A 24259-nucleotide genomic window follows, 5' to 3' on the forward strand; every position below is an offset into this window, starting at 1 on the left:
TTTGCGAGTCGCAAAATAACATGGTTACATCTGGCCCTAGGACCAGAGCCGGGTGTGGGGGGGCTCCAAGCACTTTACAGGGGGGGGGGGGGGCCTCAAGTTTTGTTACACCACTCCCTTCCCTGCTTCTGCAAAAGTAAATCTGGAGGTCGTTTATTCTCCTACATTGCACCCAAGCAATTTCACTGACACATCAGAGCCTCCTCCTCACTTCTCTACTTCCACAAGCAGCTGATGACCTGGCTCTTCGTACAAGCACCTTGAGGACCAAAAATCTACACATCTGTCCAAGCGCCTGGATGGGCTCTCGGGGGATTAGAGGACTACGTAAAGCAATATAACATAACAAGGCTTGACCAAAGAGTCGAAAAAAAATTAACAAATATAAAGTGGAAAAACAATACATTCAAACACCTGATCTATTTATATTACAGTTAACCGTTCCACTTAAATATGTTATTGACAATTGTTGACTTTTTATAGACGCACCCAACGAGCTGCCCGCCGGCATTACATAATATAAAAGCACGTGTGGGGAAGATTGCTCCGCGCTCATCAAACTGTTCGGCTCCTCACCTGTACTTTCGGCATGTTTTTGAGATCCACATGCCCATCTTCCTGCGCAACCAATCAAAGGCACAACTCCGGCACGTGGACCACTCTCAGAGCTGCCGGTAGTTGCGAACGGGGCGTGTCCTGCTGCAGTGAAGAGGCGGGGCTTGGACAGCAGAGAATGAGATTGGGCGTGTTCGCCTGCATCAGAGGCGGGGCTTCATGGAGGGGATGTGACGTATAGGCGTGGCCTTCACGCTGAGGGTGCGGCGTACGAAACCATAGTCTAACTGAGACGACAGGGCGGGGCTCACGGGAGGTGCCGAAAAAGGCGTGGCTTGTCAGTAAGCGTGGTTCCGCTCGCTGTCCTCCGGGTGGGCGTGCGCAGTCCGCTCCCTGGGCGTGGCGTCGGGGTGGGCGTGGCGCCGGGGTGGGCGTGGGTTGTGCGGTGCTTAGGCTGTCGCTGCGGCTCCCGGCTCCAGAGCACAGGCTGTGGATGGATTGCGGCGGTCTGCAGAGCCCCGCATACACACACTGCAGCCCCCACCGCAGCCACGGCCGCCACCAGCGCCCTCCCCGCCGAGGCCCGGCGGCCGCCCGAACCCATGACTGCGGACTCGCGGCCACCGTCCGAACACTTACCCGGAGACCCCCGAGCATGTCCCCGGCGGCCCTCCGAGTCGTTCTCCTTGGGGCGGCCCACAGAGCCAACTCACCCCCGGACCTCAGACCCCTACCCCTCTCGCCGGGCCTCGGAGGCCCCACCGGCCCGGCGCGCCCCCCACGGGGGCCGCATCATGGGCTCGCTGCTATTCGGAGACATGGCCCGAGGCATGGCTGCCCCCGCCCGCGGGCCTCTGCTGCTCGCGCCCCCCTCGCCGGTGCCCTCGGCCCTGAGGGATGACCTGGGCTCGGACATTCATCTGCTGCAGACCCTCAATGTCCGCTTCCGCCGCTTCCTGTCCCGGGTGCACGAGCTGGAGCGGCGGAACCGGACGCTGGAGGGGCGGCTGGAGCGGACACCCCGCGAGCCGGCGGCGCCCACCCGGCCGGACCGCTTCCGCACCTTCACCCGAGACCAGGGGGTGCAGACCGGGCCTACTCAGGGCTCCATGCCCGGCACCATCTGGAACTACACCCAGGTGCGGGGCACGCACACCGTTCAGGGACCAGGAGTGACATGGACGCATCCCGATGGAGTAGGGGTCCAGATCGACACCATCACCCCCGAGATCCGGGCGCTCTACAATGTGCTGGGCAAGGTGAAGAGAGAGCGGGACGAGTACCGGCGGAGGTGAGTCTGGGGTACCCTGCGATCACCCTCTTATGACTGGTGCAATGCCGTCCAAGCACTAGCACATTTCATGTAAACTATCAGCTACTTCTACCACTACCTAATTAGATATGCATCCTCTTTATCATCACTTATGAACACTGCTCCTCCTCTCACCATAGTCAGTCTTAACATCTCTCACTGACTGGTTAGTGCACAGCACTTCTGTCATCATAACTGGTGTATAGGAGTTACTTTATCGCTGGCACTGCCAACTGGTTCGGTTGTTGTGAGCCCTCGCACATTGACTTGAAATGCTGCACCCCAACATATGACCTCTATAAATAAGATGTCAGACTAATCGATAGAGGACACTGCCATCTTAACTGATCAATACCAGGCATTGGCGTTTTCACATGTCTATAGCACATTGCAACAGTTTTAGAAAGCCATCACTGCTAATCTACCCAGGGCATTTCCTCACTGCTTACCTTTTGAGCCAGAACAATGTTGTGATACACTTGACAACCACTTAATTGTATTTCCCTCACCTGGAACTAACAGGCCTGCTTTCGTGTCCTACCCCGGCTCCTTCTGCTGCACATGTCTAATTCACCTTCAGTCTCCCATGAATCCAAATTGAACATACTTTGTCAGCAGGAACATAAATCACACTCCCCTGAGCCTCAAAACTGAGTTTCCTCCCCTGGGCAGGTCTGAAAGAGTCATAATCTCAGTGGTACATGATTTTGCCCATTTGACCGTCAGACAAAATACAATGATGGTTCCTATAGCTTGACCCATCCTTTCTTGTAGAAACCAACTGTTGAAACATCCCATAGTGGTAAATTGTCCCTAGGGTCTGACTGGGGCACGAAATGGGCCAGGGCACCAAAATAAAAGCCCCCCCCCCCATTAGTGACTTGTAATAGTAAAACTACAATAAAGTGTCCCATGTTTGTAAATTGTGGCAGTTTTGAATTGGTAAAGCATGATTTACAAGGTATGAAAGATTGCGATGATTTGAGCTTGTGGCAGGCAATTTTTTCTGTAATATCAGAGAACTCGTAAGTAAAAGCTGAACACCAGACCATAAGACAAACAGCAAAAAAACAGCCTCGCACTGATCTGTCAGACCAGCCCATCAGACAGTTCCTGGTTGCCCTTTAGGACAATACGACTGATTGTCCCCATGAGCAAACCTGGAACCCACTGCACAGATCCTGGGAAAATTAGATGTTGATAATGTGGCAGCCCAATCTACCACCCTTGATGCCACAGTCAAAGCATTATTGTTATCCACTCTACCACCTTTGGTAATGGGCTGTTCTCCATGCTTTGACTTTTTTTTTACTCTGGCTTTCATTGTAGCTGACAGAGAGTGAACATTGAGGATCATCAACGCCATCTCTCCGATGCCCCAACTTGGTCTTTGAAAAATTCACGTGGTTTACTTTTTATTATATCTGAGCATATACTGTTGATAATTGACTGACTGATAAGGTGTCCACTGTTACTAGCAAGCGTTTGCCAACAGCATGGTCCATCTGGGGCTTAAAACGCAGGCCCAGAATATTTGAAGCCAATTTACGCGGTTTTAGGGGACTGGCTTAAAATCCACAGGTTTTGTAGGCAGTACCCAAAATATTTAAATTCAGGGTGGCACATATTCCGAAGCATTACTTTTTCTGCAAAACTTGTATTTATTTCTGACCAGGTGTACTTATACTCCCTCGGACCATACAGTTCTAAAAGTAGTTGACTTCTCCAGCCTGCCTGGAGTCACCGCTGTATCCCACTTTTTGTCTGGCCTTAACACCAAACCAGCACCCTTCAAACTGTCTGCAAGCCATTATCAGACTTCTCAACAACCATGACTCTTGCAATGGCCACAACTTTCCTAATAGTAGAAGCAAAATTGAACATTAGGAAAGCTGAAACTCTGCTGGGTTGGAATTTATCAGGTGCTATAAATGCCACCCAAATACGAGTTTTTCCTCAATAAGGTATACGTTGTACATTTGGTGCTTGTCAGACCAAAATCAACACACGTGTACCTAAGTAGATAAAAAACTATTTCCTATATCTCACTGTCCATCATATCCACTAACGGGCTGACCCGTCCAATATCTGCTCTGCTCCCTTTGTTGGCCCTAAGACCGAGGCAAAAGGGGTTCAGGCTTGTAGTAGAAATATAACTAAATTGATTTGTCATTTAATCATGTGCAAATCTGTTCTCTTTTCTGAGTTGAAAAATGTTTTCTGTCCTAGCCCCCAAAAAACCCTGATGGAATTCATTAAATAAAGATGTTTTTTGGTTGCTTGCTAATGACTCCTGTGTATCCTATGAAGTAGACAGAATTAAACACAAGAGACCCCTTCGCGATCCTGTTAGGGTTCCATCCTGAAGTCTGTGAGACGATTTTGTGCAAATCTAATTTTGAGTGCTTGTAGTCTACCCATCTTATCTTCTGTAAAGAACACCCCTCGCTCACCAAAACCAATTCAAGGCCTTGTGATATTACAATCAGTGCATCTCCCTCCACTGTGATAGAGTGCTTGTGCACTGTCACAATGCCAATCTACTTGTTTTTGTAGAGTTGCTTTGTGATGTCACTGTGCAGGCCCACCTTTTCTTTTAGAAAGGTTTGTATAATGTCACAATGCAGGTACACCTGCTCTCATAGAATGGATCATTTTATAGTGCGGATTAGGCTATTTTGTGCTTGATTTCTTTACCTTTTTTTAATTCTTTAGTTCTTTAATGTTTAAATGCATTATAGCATCATGTTTGATCTTGTGTAGTATGATGTGTAATGGAGGGTGGTCTGCGCATGTAATTTGTTTCATTTTATAACATCACAATGCAGATATTCTTGACGGTTATACTTTTGAATATTGAGGGACAATATATAGGAAAGTATTGTTTATAGAAAATCTAGTCTTCCTCATGTGTCGATATTTTTACTTTTGATATTTGTCCTAGAAATTGAGATATATATCACATTCTGGTTCTAATATTCAGGGTGCACACCACAGTGATGCCATCCAATAGTTCTGTCCCATATGTGGAAAATGTCTTCTACTTGGATTGTTTTGAATGTAATGTCACAATGCAATCTGTATGCTCTAGTAGAATGTTTTACCATGTGATGGTGCATGGGCTGGCTGTCTTCTGCGGTGTTTAGGTAAAGCAAGAACATAGATCATGCTCCTCGGCTGTCTTGTCTAACCGTACTTGCATTAGGTGATATAATGATATGCTGACCAGAATGTTCACCTTTTGTGCTGCAGACACCCCCCCCCCCCCACCTGTAAAATACAGCCTGGCCCTTCTCTCCTGGAGTGAGGCAAATACTTATTTGCGTGTGGTCGGTCCTGTCTGTAACGGCACATATGAGTTCAAACAATGGGATGGAATGTGATCCAGAATAATTAACAGTGGCTGAGATTTAGTAAGACATCCAATCAAATGCTTTTTATGCATGTTTTCCTATTTAGGGGATGATGTCCAGATGTGAGCCCCAAGCTTGCTGTGCCACACAGTTCCCAATGCACTTCACTCGAGAGGCCCAAAAACTGCCAAAGCCAGCTTGTAGTTGTCTGCTCCCATCTAGAGGTGGCCTGGCCCTGTGGTTGGTGGCATGACCTAGCAGTTTGCAGTGGAGTGTTCCTTTTGATTAGGGCCAAGAATGGGCTGTACATGGGGTCCCCCATTTCTGTTAACAAAACGCCCCCATGCAATTCACACTCCAAATAATGGAATGCCACCAGATCAGCATTTCTCACTAGTAGTTAAAAGACAAGGCAGCTAGGCCCTGCGTATCCAGAAAAGGAAAAAAAAGAAATACATTAACACATAGGTGTTTTTTTTTTTTTTTGGCACCCCCTCTTCACCAATTGGTCTGCTCAGTTGTCGTTCACATTGTGACGACATCCGCACCCTACTCGAACAAAGGCGAATTGGCTGCCCTGATCGACCTCTACGCAGCCTTCAACACCATCTCCCACCACCCACTCATTGATCGATTGTGCCAGATGGGAATCACAGGTGACGCGCTGAAATGGATGGCTTCCTTTCTCAAGGAGCGCACCTCGAGAATTTGTCTCCATCCCTTCACCTCTCAACCAAAGCTCACACTCCGCAGCATCCCTCAAGGCTCATCCCAGTCCAACACTCTTCAACATCTACATGACACCACTCACCGACATCGTTGGTACCCTCAACATAATATCTTACGCCGACAACGCCCAGCTCGTCTACTCGCTCTCAGTGCACCAAACCAAGATGGCCAACTTTCTTCGTTGTATGAAGAACGCCTCCACCTGGGTGAAGAACTGCATTTAGCTAAACGCAGACAAAACTGAAGTACTGATCTTTGGCAGACACACCTCCCTCTGGAACGGCTCCTGGTGGCCATCGGAACTCTGACCCACTCTGAAAGACACCCACATCCTCTGCTTCATCCTGGATAGCAAACTCTCCTTGAAACATCAGGTCAACGCGGACCCCACTCTGCCTGCTTCCAAACTCTCTGTATTCTCTGCAAAGTCTTCAAGTGGCTCCCCATCATCACCAGGAAAACTGTGATACAGGCTCTCATCACCAGCCGACTGGACTATGGCAGTGCATACTAAGCAGGCAACCACACCGAACTCATGAGGAGACTCCAGATGATCCAGAACGCAGCAACCAGACTGATCCCCCAACCTGCCAAAGAGAACCCATATCATCCAGCACCTGAAAGGCCTCCACTGTCTCCCCATCGAGAAAAGATGCCAATTCAAGCTCCTGATCCACACCTACAAAGCCCTCCACGACCATGAACCAGTTAACAAGCACCCCCGCCTATCTCCCAGGAGCCTCTGCTCACCTCACAGGTACCATGCATCCGCCGCCACACAAGCCCTAAAAAACCGTGGGGGAGCTAACCAAGTTGGGCAGGATGTAAGTGATGTCCTGATACACAATATCACATGTGGAATCACAGGATATGACATCACAACCCATAACCTCACAGGAAGTAATATCACCAGAAGTGACATCAGATCTTAAAGCCTCACACATGTTGAGTTGGCATATCATGAGTACATTTGAGCAAAATACGAAATTTAACAAATTAAATTTTGCGTCTGTGTTTTGCCAAAAAAGTTACTCCACCCTTACGCAAAATCTGACCCTCCACTTGTACGTATTTTTTTTTTATATACCTCTGCCACAAAGAAATAGGCAAACAGAAACATGGCCGTACATCTGCTCTGCTTAATTGGTCGCATAGTCTGCATTTTTAAATATTATATTGGGTTATGGCACCTGCTGCTGAGATCTTTGCATGCCCAGTAAATCTATGGGAATAATAATAAGGTAACTCAGTATCTTAACACATTCACTGTAGAGATCTGTGTTTTGCCTAATCCCAGTTTAGAATCAAAGTAGCATAGAGGCTTACTGTGTCTCTTCCAAAGCACATATATAACATGCAGTTGACAGATTTTAGTTTTAGTTTGATATGTAAGTGGGTTACTGCTTTTAACACCTTTTTGGTTGTTGCAGTTTATAAATTGTAATTCTTCTAGTATAGCACAGTGAGCCTATAAAGAACGTGATTCATACACCATGTAACCCTCACTGTCGTATGCAACACATCCTACACATTGATCTACACACATGATTTATTGTGAATGTAGAATGTTTTCGTGTGATGTAAAGTGCTCTGGCACCCTGAGTTGGAATGAGTTAACGCGATAGAAGAAATAAAACAAAATAGTCATATTTAAATTGTTTGTGTATGTACTGGGACAGACTACCTACCATCCTTTCAGTGCATGCATATCTCGTATATAGGGACTGAACAAAGTCAAGAGCGTGCATTTCTTAATTACTTGTGATGTAAAAGCTGTGTGCCTTTGTTTCTCATCCATTGCATTTGCATCTAGGTGTGAGGCTCTAAATAGCTCCTAGACAAGGTGCTGCGTGCACTTTGCTGCTTCAAATTAAAACAGACAATGCACAGGCGTGCTGAGTGTGTCCGGTGTCTGAAAACCGGGACGAGAGCAGCATATTTCAGTGAGGCTCAACTTCTTGACAGGGTGGACGGCGACCACCCTGTGAGAATAGTGGGTGGGCGCCATCTAGCCACGTGTACACACGACTTGTACCCTGCACATTCGCTTACAGAGAAGTGCACTTCAACTTCAGTTCTTCCAGTGATGGGCTTATACTTTGCCAGTGCCTTTTCTCCATTCTGCATCCTTGTTCTCATTTTTTTTAAATCGCCCTGTTATGTGTAAACTATATTTTCAGGTCACAGTGATTCAAAACCAAGTGTTTGATATATACCTACCTGCAAGGAGCGTGTTATGCTGCGTTCAAATTGTATGGGTTTTTTGGTGTTTTTATTGCTGACAGGGCCGTCACATTTAGGGGGCGTTTTTTCTCTTCATTTTATTTTTCGGGCATTTGCTTGCAATAGAAAACTACCTACGTCCTGCCTGTCGTGTTGGATTTTTTTTTTACTTTGCCAATGCTTGTTTCTCTGCAAGCACTGTAGAAGGGCTTTGGTGTAGGCATTCCTTTGCAGGGAATAGACGTCACCACAGAACATGTACTTATTTCATGCGACGGTCCCGTCTGCCTGCGAGGTGTCGCCCCTTTCCGCAGTAGAGCTGGTGTGCGCTTTGCAGCCGGGTAGTCACCCCGTCCATGCCGCTTGTCATCACTGTACAGGCTGCTGGGTGGCTGTCCGTGCACCACGTGCCCCATCACTCTGTTGTTAACTTCTGCTTTTCCTAATAAGGACGAATTTACTTGGTTATAAAATGATTAAACAACCATGTATCTCCCTGGGAGCGAGGAATGTAGTTGTTCAATCGCATCCTCACTTTTATAAACTTCCATCCTGAGCCTGAACTTGGCATTAAGCCTCCTTTTGATTACGGTTCCTATATCTCAATAGGAGCGCATCGAACCTGCCTTCTGCGCGCTACATTAAACATCAAGTGATCTTGATTGTACATCTGGAGGGAGTCACTCACGGCGGGTGGTGAATGAGTGTGTGCAGAGCAGCATTGTCATCAACCCCCTCCCCCAAAGCTTGTCGCGTGTGTCATCGGCTCCTGGCCACACATCCCACAGCCTGCTGTAAGAGAGGGTTACCCCCTCCCAGTTCCTTCTCTGACAAATGTCATGACTGCGCACCCCCAAAACTCGAGCATTTCCTTTTCTTGTCTGCCCCCTGCCCCCACGATCAGAAGCGTTTCCTGTGCTTGTCCGCAAGCCCCGCCCCTCGCCCTCTACACAGGAGCGAGCCGGATACAGCCCTCGTTTGTATTCACTCATTGTCTGTTTCCGTTTTCTCTTGTTTCCTCAGTCTCGTCTGAGATTTTTTTCTCCACGCCGATTTTTTTTCCCCTTTCTATTTTAGTCTTCGACTCGACTTAGCGGCCTTGTTTTCTCCATGTATCTGCTGACTTCTGAGCTAAGATATTGGGGCAGCACCACGGGTACACGTGTACTGAGATTGCGTGCTTTCTGGAGGTTGTTACACAGCAAGACTCGTGGGTAAGGTTACCAGATGACGCAGTGTCATTGGAGACCTCGTGTTTCAGTCTTAAGCATTCTTCCAAACCCAGTGCATTCTTGGAGCTGTAGCTTTGGAGGTGGCTGCACGCACCGTCCTTTCAGTGCCAGGCAGAAACGCACCGTCCTTCCAGTGCCAGGCAGAAACGCACCGTCCTTCCAGTGCCAGGCAGAAACGCTCATCAGCCCGTTAGGTTCTTATTGGCTCCCTAAATGTTCCTCTAGTTAGGCGGTCGACAGGTGTCCCTGGAAACCTCTTGGAAGGCCCTAACCTGGACTTTAGATACCCTCTTCCTCTATTGTCCTCTTAGAGTCCCGGCACTACAGTGACCCGCCTCAGTTATTCCGGAGACGGGATGCGCCAGTCGTGTCGTCTTTGTTACATTTCAAACGCATTGATGCGCGCTGTTTTGCCTCCAATCCCCGCGTGATTATAATTAATATAGGAGCCATAAATACAGGTCTTGGGGGGGGTTCCACGCACATGCTTGTGTGGGCCGGAGTCGAGCAGAGCCCCTGCTGCTACTTGGACTTACTATTTAATTGGCAGAGGTACCATCTGCCCATGTTAAGACGCATGCATTTTACTTTCTGATCTTCTTTTAAGGTCTTGCGTTAGCCAAAACCTTTTGATTTTGCTAAAATGGTTTGAGTGATATTCTTAATTATAGGGGCTTTCAGTCGGCCGTCTTTATCCCACTACTGCTTAGAGTAATGGGTCTACACACGCCAAACCTTTATTTCTTCCTCCCACCTACCTCTTCCTCACTCTTGTGCAAATTCTACCGTGTCTTTATCTGTCATAGTCCTCCCTGGTTGGGTGTTGCATGTTGGCATTTATGAGTTAGTGACAGGAAATCTGGATTATCTTTAGTGATAGGAAAGTGCGCCAAATCTCTGCCTCGCCCTGTAATCGTACCTTTATTTCCAGTGTATTCTTGAAGTCAGTAAACATTTTGCTTGCCAGGATCTCCACCTGATGTCGTCATGTTCTGAATCACCAAGTGTGCTAATGCTGGGCGTAATCTTGCAATATTGAAATCTGATTATTTCCGCTTGGGTGCAAATTTGAGGAGGCATTAAAACTCCTTTTTAATTTTGGTTGTTGGTCTACATATATTCTTATATATTTATAACTTTGGGCCAGCACCGAAACAAGGATGCTCTCCTTGGTGCCCATGCTTTGACCGGAGTCACAAACTTGAATGCAGACATTTCCAGTCGCGTCTGGTGTGCAGTCGGTGGGGGGCAAAGAAAAGCGTACAAAAAACATACTTAGCTGCTGCACCGCGCCTGCTGAAATGCAGCTCTTGTGCTTTTGCCTCGCTGCAAGCAGATGCTCCGAGCCTCCTCTGCGGCCAATCTTGACGCTGCTCTCATGCATGAGAGCGGGGTCAGAATTGGCCCCAGCGTCAAGGATTTGTGCTCCCAGGGAGACTGGGAGCCTCAGTCTCTTATTTCTCCAACCCAGCAATGCAGCTGAGTTGGAGACAGCTTCACTACATATGTTGGCCGGCCTGAGGTGGCTGGCCAAACCCACATGTGAACTGAAGGCAGTGCTCGACATACCCCCGCCCCCATACCTCATTAAATGAAAGAAAAAGAAAACCCTAATAAAAAAATCGAGTTTTATCTTTTTATTTTTTTTCAATTTGAGTCTGGTGAGGAGGGTTGACGCTCCCCCGCCATAACAGAGGAGCCGCCACAGACCACATTTCACAGCAAGGAAAACTCCAACACACTCCTCTGTGCCCCCTGATAGCATTTGGTGTTTTTTTTATTTTTTTTTTACTGGGCCCCACCCTGCCCACATGCATTTCTCCACCTCCAACTCTGTTTAAGACGCTGCAGGGGTGTGGAATGTCCGCCTGCAAAAATCGCAGCACATAATACCATCAAACTTTGACTTTGTTATGGAAGATGCTTCTGCTCAACTCGCTGGGGTACAAGTAAAATTGTATAGTTCCGTACATACTGTTGTCTTTAGAACTCAAGTAGGGTTGGGGAGAAGTCTATCCAGTGACATGGGGCATCTCACCTCAAGGAGGACTGTGGCACTAACAAAAACATTGGAGAAGCCAATGAGATTGGCCTTGGTGTGCTAACACATGCAAATTCAGGCATACACAGATGCTTCGTAGCAGTCAAAGCCAGTCGCACTGGCTTTGCCTATACTGAGGAAAAAAATACCAGAAGGATTACTTCAAATGCATACAGAAATGAGTTGGAGAAACTGTGTACATTTCCTATACAAAATAGTCCCTAACAAATTGCAATGCAAGCACTTCAAAGAAGGCGAAATGATGCACCAAATAGGATGTGTGTGAGTGTGATTTAGTCCTACATGGAGTAAGGTCCACTCTATTTATATTTGTAAGTATTGGTAAGTCAGAGGCCAGAACTAACGAGGGTTAAAAAGGCCTGAGCCAACACTTCATGATCAGTGGGAATTCCTATGAGGTAACATTTAATTCCATTGGTTTTTAGCTTGGCTTCACATTTGGACAAAAGGAGCAACCATATGCAGATGAGCTTTGAAGGAGCAGTCCGGCCTGAATGATGTGTTTTATGAGACCGGTTGTATCAAAGCCTTGTCTGCATTTCTTAATAACCGTCCCTCCATGTAGCCTGGATGGCGGCCTCCTGAAGTTCTGTTTGCGGACCCCCCAAAGCTTGACTGTGTGTTTCACATTTAAAGCACAGCACATGCGCAGTTAGATGTGGCGGAGGAATCCCTAGGGCCAGGGTTAGATGCTGGTTGATGCATTTTACCTCAGCATCACTGAAAACGCGTGCACAGCATTACTGCGCTTGCCGATCAATAACCAAAGGACCTGCATGTTAGTAGAAAGAAAAGGGGGAAAAACTAGAATTGTTTCTAGGTTGCAGTTTGTTTGAAGCCTTCAGGAGACATCGATCAGCCTTTGACGTGGAAGAACTTGAGGGAGGTTTTAGGAAGTCGGGGTGCAGTAGTGATTGGAAGTGAGCAGCAAGCTTGGTAATGTGGCATGTCCTGTGTCTTGCCTGGGCGGTATAGAGGGTATGGCGTTATGTTGTGACCCCAGGGATTTGTATAGGGATATTCTCACCGGTTATGGGCCCTCTTGGTTTTTGTGCGGACACTGACCTTGGTAGGTAGGAGTGGTTTTGGGGGCTGCAGTCCGTTCTTAAGCAGCTGTTCCATTGTGGGATTAGTGGGGTCTTGCGACTATCGTGAGAATGGATTCGAAGGGGAGTCCTTCTGCTAGATGCCTGTTAATGGCCGGATGGGGTGGGAGTGGAGACGGACGCGGGACTCCTCCGTGGGGGCCTCGAGTCAGTGACGTTGCTTGCTTCTCAGTCAGCACACACTAGCCGCAGATGTGTCCCCTGGGTGTGTGCTCTTCACTCAGGCGTGTACAGACACTTCAACATTTCAGACCCCTAATTGCCGGGCATTCAGTGAAAGCTTCCGCGTCCTCTTTGATCTCCCCACGCCCGGTTTGTGTGCAGGCCCCAGCCTGCGGAGGGGGACTGGGAGGGGCGTCACTGTACGTGGGAAAATACTGAGCATCCACACAGGGCCGTGTTTGCACGCCCACCTGCGCGCGCTGCGCTGCGCACTCCTTGGCCAGGCGCTCCCTCTGCTGTGTCGGGAAGGGGGATGACGCGCCAAGGACTCCCGGCCCTCCCAAGCTCCAATGGAGCTCACTCTGGAAACTGGGGGAACTCCTTATTGGTGACATGGGCGTCAGTCACAAAAACATTGTTGGTGCCCGGGTCATGCTGATGATTGCGGGTGTCTTGAGAGCATGCTGTGGTTGGGTTATGAAGGCTGAAAGGTTGACATGCACATTTGTGTGTGTGTGTGTGTGGTTTTTTTCTTTCTTTTTACACGTTTGCAAAAACGTTAGATAGTGGGCTGCTGCTGCAGAAGTCTTCCATAGTCCCAACATATGTCGTATGCATAATCTGCCCTGAGCGAGGGTATTTTTTTTAAATGTATGGTGAACCATGCTTTTCACCTGCCATCTTCTTTTTGATCATATATACATACCCACGATTTGAGGTTGCACATTTTTTAAAAATCTTATTAATTTGAGCAGAACCGTGCCTGTGTGTTCGCTAGTCTCATGTGCTTGTTATTTCATTAAAATAACAGGCGTAACAATACGCTTCTAAAAGTATGTGACTGATTAAGTAAGTTCAGCAGGAACAGTGGCAGAATTATGTTCTAAACATGAATTCACAGGAGTGCTGCCTAGTGTTCTCACCGCAAATAGGAAGGAATGTCAGAGCAGGCCATGGTGCACTGTGGCTGCCTGGGGTGTTTAGGAGCATGGCACTGAGGGGACCTGCCATTGTCCAACAAAGGCAGTTTTATTTTGTTTAATGAGGATGGCGGGGCCTGAGTAGTAACTCATGTAAGAGGTGGTGTGAACTAACATGCGCCTTGGACTGACTGCCACGTGATTGGGTCCGCGAGTGCAGAATGCCGCGCAGACTGACTGTTGTCTGTCATGTGTTAGCATATGTGTGTTAAAATATATGCGCAGTTTATTAATAATAAAAAAAAGGGCTGGGGTCTAACTTTGGCCCAGGAAGGTGGTGGGGGCGGGAGGTGGTCTCTTGGTCCCCGTCCCCATTAAACTATATATGTCCCTGGGTGGTGTGGTCCCAGGGGCCATAATGGGGCCATAATAGGTTGGGGGCCACGTGACCCCCCTCCCCTTTATAAAAAAAAAAAAAAAAGCGGGGCCCTTTGGGATGGGGTCTGAGGGCCAAGCCCTGCTTGGCTTCCTTTGTAAGGAGTTGGCCACTGGGCCTGGCCTCAGGCGAGGCCTTGTGGCCAACCCCACCGCCGAATGCTGTGTGCGGTTGGATTTACATAAAGTAGTTAAATATAACCTTGCATTAAAAAGAAAAATCATAGAAATTTGCCGAAAAAAAACAAAGGTTAAAGGAACTTTATAGTTGGGTGAAATGTTCAGTAATAACATAACATTTTCAACGCTAATAACCACTGAAATTCGCCAGTTATGGTTATCTCAAGTTACTATAACTCGTGCCCATAGGTAAATATATATCCCACCCTCGTTATGCACTGCTAATTACCACATATTACATCACTCATGACATCTTCTATGACATCATTGATAATATCACTGCAGCATTTGCAGTGACATTATTGATAAGAAAACTGTGCATGGTGGGACGCAACTTATAGTTACCTTAGGACACAAGTTATAGTTGCTTGAGATTACTATAACTTTAACTGGTGAATTTCACTGGTTTTTATAGTTGTTACTGAACATTTTACCTAACTATAACTTTACTCTAGCCTTTTTTTTTTTTTTTGTAAAAAAATGTGTGTGTGTGTGTATGTATGGACCTTGTTCTGAGGCAGAGGGCTAGAACCACTGATTAAGACTGCAAGGCATGAAGCCGAGACCCTGAATTGCAGCCTGGGGAGAAGAGGCCCTGCACAAAATACCTCATGTAGAAAAGAACACTGTGCTGTACCCCATCGAGGAGAGAGTCTGCACTATACACCAAATAGGAGAGAGCCCGCATTATACCACATAGAGGAGAAACCCATGTTCTATTCTATGGATTAGAGACCATGCACAGTACTCTTTGGAAGAAAGAACACTGTTCTGTGCCCTGGGGAGTCGAGCGGCTACAGTAGACCCCATGGAGGAGAGACCCCTCCTTGTAAACCTTTGTGGAGACAGCCTGCACTGTACCCTTTTTAAAAGTAAAACTTACCTTACCGGGTCCCCCGCCGCCTCGGCTCCTGGCCAAGTCCTGTGTTTTCCTGCTGCTTTCCTGCCTCCAGCATTAATAGGAAGCAGGCAGTCTCCCTCCCCATAGCCAATCCCAATGCTGCAATGGCAGCGTTGTGATTGGTGGGGACAGCGCCCAGCCAGGCGCCTATGGGGAGACTATTTTCTTTATGTAGGCTGCATGCAGCCTACATAGAGAAAATGCAGAGTGTACATGACTGGTTTGGTCAGCCCCAGAGGCCCGACCAAACAGTCGGGGCCCACAGCATTGTGCACTCCACTCCTCCCCCAACCAGGCATACCCTTCTGCTTTCTCACAGCGCGAGAAGCCGAAACATAAAATGGTATATAAAATATCATTTTATGTTTCTGCTTCTCGTACTGAGAGTAAGCAGTGGGGCGACGCTCCTCCGCCCTAATGGAGGAATCACCCCCAGCTGGAGATTGTGCCCTGTATAGAGCACTGGCCTATATACTGAGATACTACACTGTCCCATGATGGAGACCAGGTCCTGCCCATTGGATGCCCATTACTCTGAGAGCACTGTCCCATGGAGGGAGACCCTATACTATTCAATGTATACAAACCCTTCTTGGCCCCCAAGAGAGACTGCCCCACCTCTGCTTGGAATCCCTGCTTTACCCAATGTAAGCAGACCTGATATTGCTCTTTGAATGGAGAGACATTGAAGCCCCATGTTGGGCAGTGCTCCACTATTCAGTGGGTGGGCCTAGGCCTGCAGAAAATAAAGGACTCTCACCTCTCCCTCCCGCCCACTGTTGCATCAGCTGGCAATGCCGCTGGTATGGGCAGAGTTGTGCCATGTTTGTGCACAGCTTTACCTGCACTGGGTGTTACCTTGCTTTCTGCTTTTGTGTTGTTGCTATACACAGGTTCCGATTGCATGTTATATTTGCCACCACAGAAAGTGTTTAGCTGCAGATTGATTATATGCAATGCTAGGCTCCTTGGCACCTTCTGATTGAGCTGTCACAACCGACAGGTTGTGTAATCTGGAGTGACACCTTTGCACTGCCTGAGGTGCGAGCAGTTAACACTGCATAAATCATGTTGTGTGTGTTTTCACCCTGGGCCCGCCTGCTTGTTCACGACTGGAGACTTTTTTTCCCCCACCGTACATTGCCATCCAGGCACTCTGCTGTGTGTGTTACTAGTTCCCGTTCAGGGTGGTTCACTGTCTGGTATGTTATTGTGCATCCTTGTGAACTGGTATCTGCTTGTTGTGGGAGTCTTTGCTGTGTTCTTACTCTGTGCCTTCATAGGGGTCCCTGTTGGTGTAGACTGTGGTTGTACAGGCTGCGATCCCTGGGGTCCCCTCTGACTGGGTGTAGTTATCCCGCATCGCTACTCTATGCTTAGTTTGTAGGACAGGCTTTGCTAGGTGAAGTGTTATTTTCTGAATCTGGCATTCCTACCTTGGTTTTCTCCTCCAAAGATCTCTGAAACTAAACTTCATGGGTAGTCTCTTGTAGTTCATTAAGCCCCCACTGTCCCTCTCTTTGTTGACTTGCCGACCTGCACTGCCATTTGTTCACCCAGGTGTGGTAGAGTTTGTCCCTCATGGTCAGATCTTCTCTGAGATTCTGCAGTGGTTGGTCTGTGTAGACGGATCTTCTCCTCCAAAATGTCTTTGGAAAGGTCTTCTGGTCGTCGCTCGCTGGTAAGGTGATGCATTTGAGTTTTATGTGGAATAAAACCACACCCACTGGAGTGGCCCCTGTCTGACTCCAAAATGCACCATGTTCTATACATCCTTGGTGACAGAAGCCACGGTGCACATTTTAGCAGCAGATCGACGTAGCCCGTAGTTTTAATTGTTCTCATACATTTTTAAACATCTTGGTTTTTAATGCCAGCCTCAGTCATAATCTGCTTGGTAACGCCATCCTCGCCCTAAACTGTTTTTGCCCAGATTTCTCCTCAAATAAGCATGTTTGCCGCCAAGGGAGGAGTTATTGTCAATTACTCACCACTGAATGACTTGCAACAGCTTGTGCCTCAGGTGTATCTGGTAATGTGCTATTACTGGTGCCAAGCTCTTAAAATCAGTGGCTTTGTCTGAGTGCCAGATCCTCACCTGCATGCCCACTTGTGCAATAGCGTGTAATTAGATTTTGATGGCATGGTGTTGATCGCGTGTGATAAAATTGTGTCATGTAAGAATAATTACATGCGTGAGTTACAGCATCACTCGTTTCAAACCCAATGACCTCAATCTGGTGCCTGAGCAGATATCCCTGCCTCAATACCAGCGCATTATCTTCGAGATTTGTAATTGCTGGTGCTAGATGGCCGCTGTGTGGAGGAAAAGTGGTGCAGTCCAGCAGAGACTTGAAGCAAATAGGGGCTCTGCAAACTTGCACCAGTGAGACTGGTGCTCATGCAGTTTCAATTTGTGGTGGCTTCTGTTGCAGGGTGATGGCATTGTTCAAGTGTAAAGACAAGGCTTGTAATTCTTGGGCACTGCTAATGGCTACTGAATGCCAGTGTCCTTGAAATTTGAAGCTGCAACTGGTTGAACTGAACCTTTTTGTGCTCTTGTGAACATATGTCTTATAGTGTAGTTGGACATCTCTTGAAATAGCAAGCCACCTGTGACGAATGAGGCATGAACATAAATGTTCTTCAACCTCATTGGTTCACAGAGTAGAAGCTACAGTGGCTATGGGCTGGTTCCACTTGGGCTCATACTTTCTGATTTATACACGGGTGTCACTCAAGGACTCTGAAAGAAGACCATCTAACCCCAATATACGAGTTGCGGTTAAGCCTCCCATTACTAAATATCCACAGGCGAGTTCTTGCATTCAGTCGGAGACGTATAGAATCTTCTAATTGGTTGTTTGCAAATAAACACTCCACCCAAGGCAAGTTTTTCGTCCTATTTGGAAAATATATCCTGAAAAAATATTTTGCAAAAGCTTAGATTAAAAAATATAGACCACCAAAACCTTAGTATAAATGTGTCTACAAAAAATTAACCAGCATCGAAAGCCTCAATCCAGTCAAACTCACTTACTACATATTGTAGCAATGGGTTAATTTACTATTTTAACTTCACTCTTAGCAGAAATACCCACTCACTCAGACACTCGGACTCTGGCAGTGCATGAACGTGCTCTTGGTACCTATCTGAGAGAGCCATGACAATTTCTGCCTTTTAAAGGGGACCTGAACCAGCACTTTCTGTCTCCCTGAAGACCTTCATTAATGCATTATGACCTGTGAATGCTCATTGCTCTGCTAGACCATACATGAAAGCACTCGGCCGCCGTGTACACTGGGTCCTTGTACTCAAGAACCCCATCAGCAATAAAAATAGTCCATTTAGGGACAATTATTAGATCGTGGCTTTAAAATTAAGTTGAATTTTTGTGTGTGGAGGTTTTTGTGTTGGTATTTTTATTTTTTTATTTTATTAAAGTTTTGTATAGCGCTGGCTGGACCCGAGGGTATCAGAGCTCTTCACAGCAAATATACATGGGTTAGACAGATAATGCGGACAAAAAGCAGGTCAATGAACACAGGAGTGAGTACACTCTATACAATAGCAGCCAGGCGTGAACCAGGGCGGAGATTCGTAGGCAAGTCAATCAGCTCTGGGGTGAGCGAGGACATGAAACTATAAAGTCTAGGTTTAGTTCTAGTTGGTTCCGGAGCGCTCAAGGAAGAGGACTTTGAGTAGCTTCTTGAATTTCGGGAAGGATGCGGTCATTCTGATGTGTGGGGGAATGGAGTTCTATATCTTGGGAGCATTGCCCGCGAAGGATTTGCTAGATGTTGAGAGTTTCTGGGATTTCAGAGGAATGAGTAGGAGCGTGTTGGAGCTTCTGAGGTTTCTAGACTGCCCGGCCCTTTTGAGCTTATTGGCCAGGTATTCCGGTTTGCCCGTATGCAGGGCTTTGTGTGTGAGGCAAGCTGTGCGGAAGCTAGCTCGTTGGTCAATAGGGAGCCATTTCAGATCCTTCAGAGCTGGGGTGATGTGTTCATATTTCTTTGTTCCCGTGATCATTCTTGCAGCTGCATTTAGGGTAGAGGTCAGAGGACGTAAGTGAGATTTGGCTGTTCCAGTCAGAGTGGCAATGCCGTAGTCCATTCTGGAGAGGACCAGAGCCTGCGTGGCCTGTTTCAAGTCTTTTGTGGGGAGGAATGGTTTTAGTTTGTAGAGCAATTTCAGGTTCAGGAAGGCACTTTTGGCAGTTTTTGAGATGTGTTCTTTCATATCCAATTTGGGGTCAAGGGTGATCCCTAGGGATTTTATGGAGTTCGATGGAACAAGCGGCACATTTAGAGCGTTTAAGGCTTTGAGCCAATCAAGAATTTGGGGGTTTTCTTCTTTGTTAGAGATTAGGAGCTCTTCAGTTTTTTCCTCATTGAGTTTGAGGTGGTTGGAAGAGAGCCAGAGCTGAACTTCGGTAAGTGTGAGGTTCAGTCTGTGGATGTCCGAGATCGATGTGGTTTCCAGATAGAGTTGCGTGTCGTCCGCATAAAGGTGGAAGGGGATGTTAGCTTTCCTTAGAATTAAGGTGAGGGGCTCCATGTAAATGTTGAAGAGTTGAGGAGAGAGTACAGACCCATGAGGAACTCCTCTGCTGATGGGAAGAATGTCTGATTCGCAAGTTTTAATTTTTATTCTTTGTGTGCGGTTGTTAAGAAAGGAGGAGAACCATTTTAGGACAGTCTTTTCGAGGCCTGCTCTCTCCTTTAGGACATTGATTAGTAGGGCATGATCGACTGTGTCAAATGCAGCCGATAGGTCTAAGAGGATGAGAAGGCTGCAATGGTTGGAGTCGAGCGACATGTGAAGATCGTCTAGGACGTTAAGTATTGTGGTTTCAGTACTGCAGCCTTTTCTGAACCCTGATTGATGTGGGTCTAGAAGCTTTGTGTTCTCTAAGTGCTGGGAAAGTTGCGACAGCACACATCTTTCCAAGATTTTGGATAGTAGTGGAAGGTTCGAGACTGGTCTGAAGTTATTCATATCCTGTATGTCAAGGCCCGTTTTTTTAGTAGAGGCGTGACTTGACCTATTTTAAGGCAGTCCGGGATGGAGCCCTCGCTCAGAGAGCTGTTGATGATCTTGCCCAAATAGGGGCTAGAGTGAGCCTCAAGTCTTTGGTCACTCTCGGGGGAAGCTGATCAAGGGAGTGGGTGGAGGGTTTGGCGGAGGCTATGTGATTACTTATCACTTCAACCTGGATAGGTTGGAAGGAGGACCAGCGAGTGGATGTGATTGTAGGTCTTAAATGGGAAGTTGAAGCGGGGTGGTCTGAGGGCAACGTGCCGAGAGATCGGTCAATTTTCGCGATTTTTTCATTGAAGAAGCTGGCAAAGTTGTCACATTGGGATTTGGACGCTACCATGTCTCTTGTTACCGGAATGGAGGTTTGGTTCTTGATGATGTTGAAAAGTTCTTTGGGGCGGTTTTTGGCATTGTCAAGGGCCGCGCAGAAGAAGGACGACTTTTTGTTCTTGATATGGTTGTAGTAGCTTTTGCGGGCTGCCTTGACCTGGTCCTGGTTGCGTGAGGAGGGGTTGGCCCTCCAGGATCTTTCCAAGTATCTTAGTTGTCTTCTTTCATCGTTGATGTCAGTGGAGAACCAGGATCTGGAGGGGATGTTTCTTTGTTTTTTTAGTTTCCTTGGTGCCAGCTGGTCTAAGACGAGCTCCAAGTTAGAATGGTAGAGCGAGGTGAGTTCTGTGGTTGAAAGGGGTTCTGTCGTGGTTGGGAGGAGTGAGCTGAGGCCCTTTTCAAGCTTGTCAAGAGGTACTCTCGATAAGTTTCTGATCCATTTGGGGGATGTTTGTGTGGGAGGGACGGAGAGCGCCGGGTGATTAATATGAAAGAGGATGGCGTGATGGTCTGACCAGTCTACTGGGATGATGTGGTCAATTGAAATTGTCTTTTTATCTGCGATGATAGCATCCAGGGTTGCTCCTCTATGGTGGGTTTCCTCTGTGCAGTGCTGGGTCATGTCAAGGTCATGAATAAGGGTGTTGAGGAATTGAATGAGCGGGTTTTTTGATACATTCCATCTTAGGTTGAGGTCGCCCAGATTTATACTGAAATCACTGTTGAGAGCTGTTTGCGTGATCAGATCCGTCAGCTGAGCGCCAAATTCGGAGGTATTGCCCGGGGGATGGTAGAGGAGAAGGCATTGGAGTGAAGGGTGTTGAGGCGAATTGATGTTGACCGCGAGGGATTCAAAGGAGTTGTAGAAGACGGCAGGAGATTCAGTGATGGAGAGGTCGCTTTTATGGATAATAGCTATTCCGCCGCCTTTGTGAATGGGCCTGTCTTTGTGTATGATTGAGAACCCGGGCTGCACCAGCGTGTCCAGGATGGGGCTGGATAGAGTGTTCAGCCATGTTTCAGTGATGAAGGCTACGTCCAGGTCCTGAGCGAGGATGGTTTCGGCTATTTCTGTTGCATGTTTGACGGCGGATCTGCAATTGATGAGCATACAGTTTATTTGGGAGTCAACCTGTGAGATATGATTGACCGATGTAGCTCTGGGTAAGGAAGAGAGATAGGGTGGAGGTCTGGCAGCTTTACGACGGGGCGGTTCCCTTCCCACTCCAGTAATGACTTGAATTGAGGAGAAGGGAGGGTGGTCAGGGGGCATTATTTGAGCAGGCTGCCTAGGCGGGGTTTCATAGGAGGTGATGAGGGAGGTCACTTCCTGTGGCGAGAGGGAGGGAGCCGTCCTTCTAGGACTGTCTATTCGAGTCTCTGTTCTGGGATTAGAGAGAAGAGGCTGGGAGCCTGTGGGGGGCTTGGACCCTGTGTGGGTGTGAGAGTCAGTCTTGGCGGGAGGCGGCTGGAGGCGCGGAGGAGGGGCGTTCAGGGAGGAGGGCTGGAGTTTCTCTAGGGAGGATAGGGTTTCTTTCAGGCCGAGGATCAGTATCGCGATCTGGGCTTCTAGAAAGTCCAGGCGTTGTGTCAGTTTAGGTGCTGGAGAGTAGGTGGGCGAGTGGGTGGAGTTAGGTTTGGTGTGGTATACCTTTTGCAGTCTATATTTAGCCTCTTCTTCCATAAAGATTTTATCACGGAGGTGCAGAATGTTCATCTGACCCGTTTATTCTTTTGTTCAGAATTTTGCTGTTATTGCATTTAGGAAATCGTGAGTGAGAAGGGAATGCTCGCTCTTCATTTTGAGGGTGTATTCTTCTTGTTAGTCATAAAGCTACTCTTATCATTGCCTGACAGATTAATACATTTATATAGCCCGAAGCTGGTGACTAAGAGGCACACCCCAATCTGGAGGTGGTATTTAGTTGCTGTTTGAAGCTCTTTTATGTTAGTGAGCTCCGGTGGTGCCTGCTGGTTGCTAGGCCCTCTGCACACCTTTCACTACAGAGGGTCATGGAGCCCTCCTGCTGCAATATGGATTTGAACCAATAGCCAGTTGTACAAAGCCATATGAGACTATTCACCTACGATTTGCAAAAACCTGGTTTGCCAACACAATGTCTTTTTTATGTCCTATGTTTTATGCCCATTTTGCAAGTCTGAAAAGTATTTCCGAATTGAAGAATGGGTTTTTTGGTCCATTTCGATCCTCTAATAGGCTGAGCTTATCCTCTTAAAAGAGAGTTGGAATAATACATGTCAATCCATTTGTCAGTGAATGGCACCTCCAGGAGATGGTAACTGATCGCAAAGGAGAAGAAGGCATTCTCCCATTTATGAATTCTGTTTGGCAACAGGGGGTAGGAGGGTTGGGGGAGGTAGTAGTTGGCCAATGGTGGAGGGAGTAGGTAAATGTCCAGGGGACAACTGCCTGCTCTTCTCAAAATATTACTATATAGGTTGTGTAGCAAAACGTTGATGTGCAATTTGTGGCCAGTTTTTCGACCTGTCGCCTAGTACATCAGGCCCAAAATACTTATTCTTTGAAGTACAAACTGACAACACATTAAAGTGTCACTTACCAATTTTGGTGCGGTTAAAATGTTTGTCTGTAGCAGCCTCCATGAGTGAAGGTCGCAGCATGATTGCTTCCATTAGGGTGGAAAAACCTGCTCTGTGAGCCCAGGGTTGTGCGCCTGACAGCTTGAGTGATCTTATCGTCTTTGTACAAAGTCCCCGCAGTATGCGGGACAGCACCTTTAGCTCTCTTCTGTTCTTTTCGTGACATGCTGTCACGGACACACGCCTGGTGCAAGACGTGTTATGGAACCCTGTGGATTGAAATGGTGGATTGCATCAGTGTTTTGGTGATGGCTTTCAGGTATTCTAGAAGTTTTCTGCTGTCAGTGTTGTGCAGGTAGCTGCTCTGGGTTCAGGCACTTTCAATATTTCCTGGTGCCAATGTTGTGGAGACGGCTACTCTGGGCTCGGGTATTCAAGATGTATGCGTGTGCCAGTGTACTGGAGACCGCTGCTCTAGGCTCATGTATGGTTTATACTGGAATATATCCGTTCTTGAAGGCGTGTACAAGCCCCTCTGTTCACTGAAGTCCCAGGTTCTTGCTGAAAATTAACAGAGGGATGCACTATTCTGCTTCTTACCCACGTTTAAAATTTGATGTGTCTCAAAGTATTCAATTCATTGAGAGCAATTGACACGTGTTCGGGGAAAAACACTTTATCAAGGTTTGGTATGCTTAAGTGTAGCTACTCATCAGTAAAAGTGTTGCAAAAGCTATGTTTGCGATTAAACTAAAATGATCCAGTTCCTTACCTAGCTCCTTGTCAGTGAAAATCCTTTATTGCTTGAAGGCCCTTCTTAATATTATGTTTGTGTGTTCTAGCCTTGCTTAGTGAGAACACTGGTTCGTGTACTGTTGATTCTGTATTGGTCGAAAGCCTTGGTGCTGGCCTCTTAGATTTGTAGTGCCTTTTCTTGGTGGAGACTGTAGTTCATGTACTATTGAATCATGCTGGTTTAGTCTCTGGTGAATACCCTGGTTCCAATCGCACAGTTTTATGCTGGTACCCGTTTGATTAGGAACTCTGGTTCATGTACACTAAATTAGTGTTGGCTGACCCCGTCCAATTACTTGTAGCCTTGCTCTATACTGCTTATCTAGTCGTTTTTGGCACTAATTTCTTCTTTCTTTCT

The 24259-nt window shown here is 47.2% G+C and overlaps 1 protein-coding gene across 3 annotated transcripts in view; it reads left to right on the top strand.

Annotated features, from left to right (window-relative positions):
- The first annotated feature begins 1006 nt into the window (after positions 1 to 1006).
- IFFO2 (intermediate filament family orphan 2) overlaps positions 1007 to 24259 on the top strand; it is a 153058-nt gene continuing 129805 nt past the window's right edge. For 2 of the 3 annotated variants that reach the window (XM_078642516.1, XM_078642518.1), the window contains exon 1: positions 1007 to 1846. In XM_078642516.1, the coding sequence (XP_078498642.1) occupies positions 1158 to 1846 (689 nt within the window). In that variant the 5' untranslated portion in view covers positions 1007 to 1157. The remainder of the gene's footprint in view (positions 1847 to 24259) is intronic. The other variant, XM_078642519.1, reaches the window with a different exon arrangement.

Source organism: Lissotriton helveticus, chromosome 5_1 (assembly GCF_964261635.1).
Source record: "Lissotriton helveticus chromosome 5_1, aLisHel1.1, whole genome shotgun sequence".
NCBI lineage: Eukaryota > Metazoa > Chordata > Amphibia > Caudata > Salamandridae > Lissotriton > Lissotriton helveticus.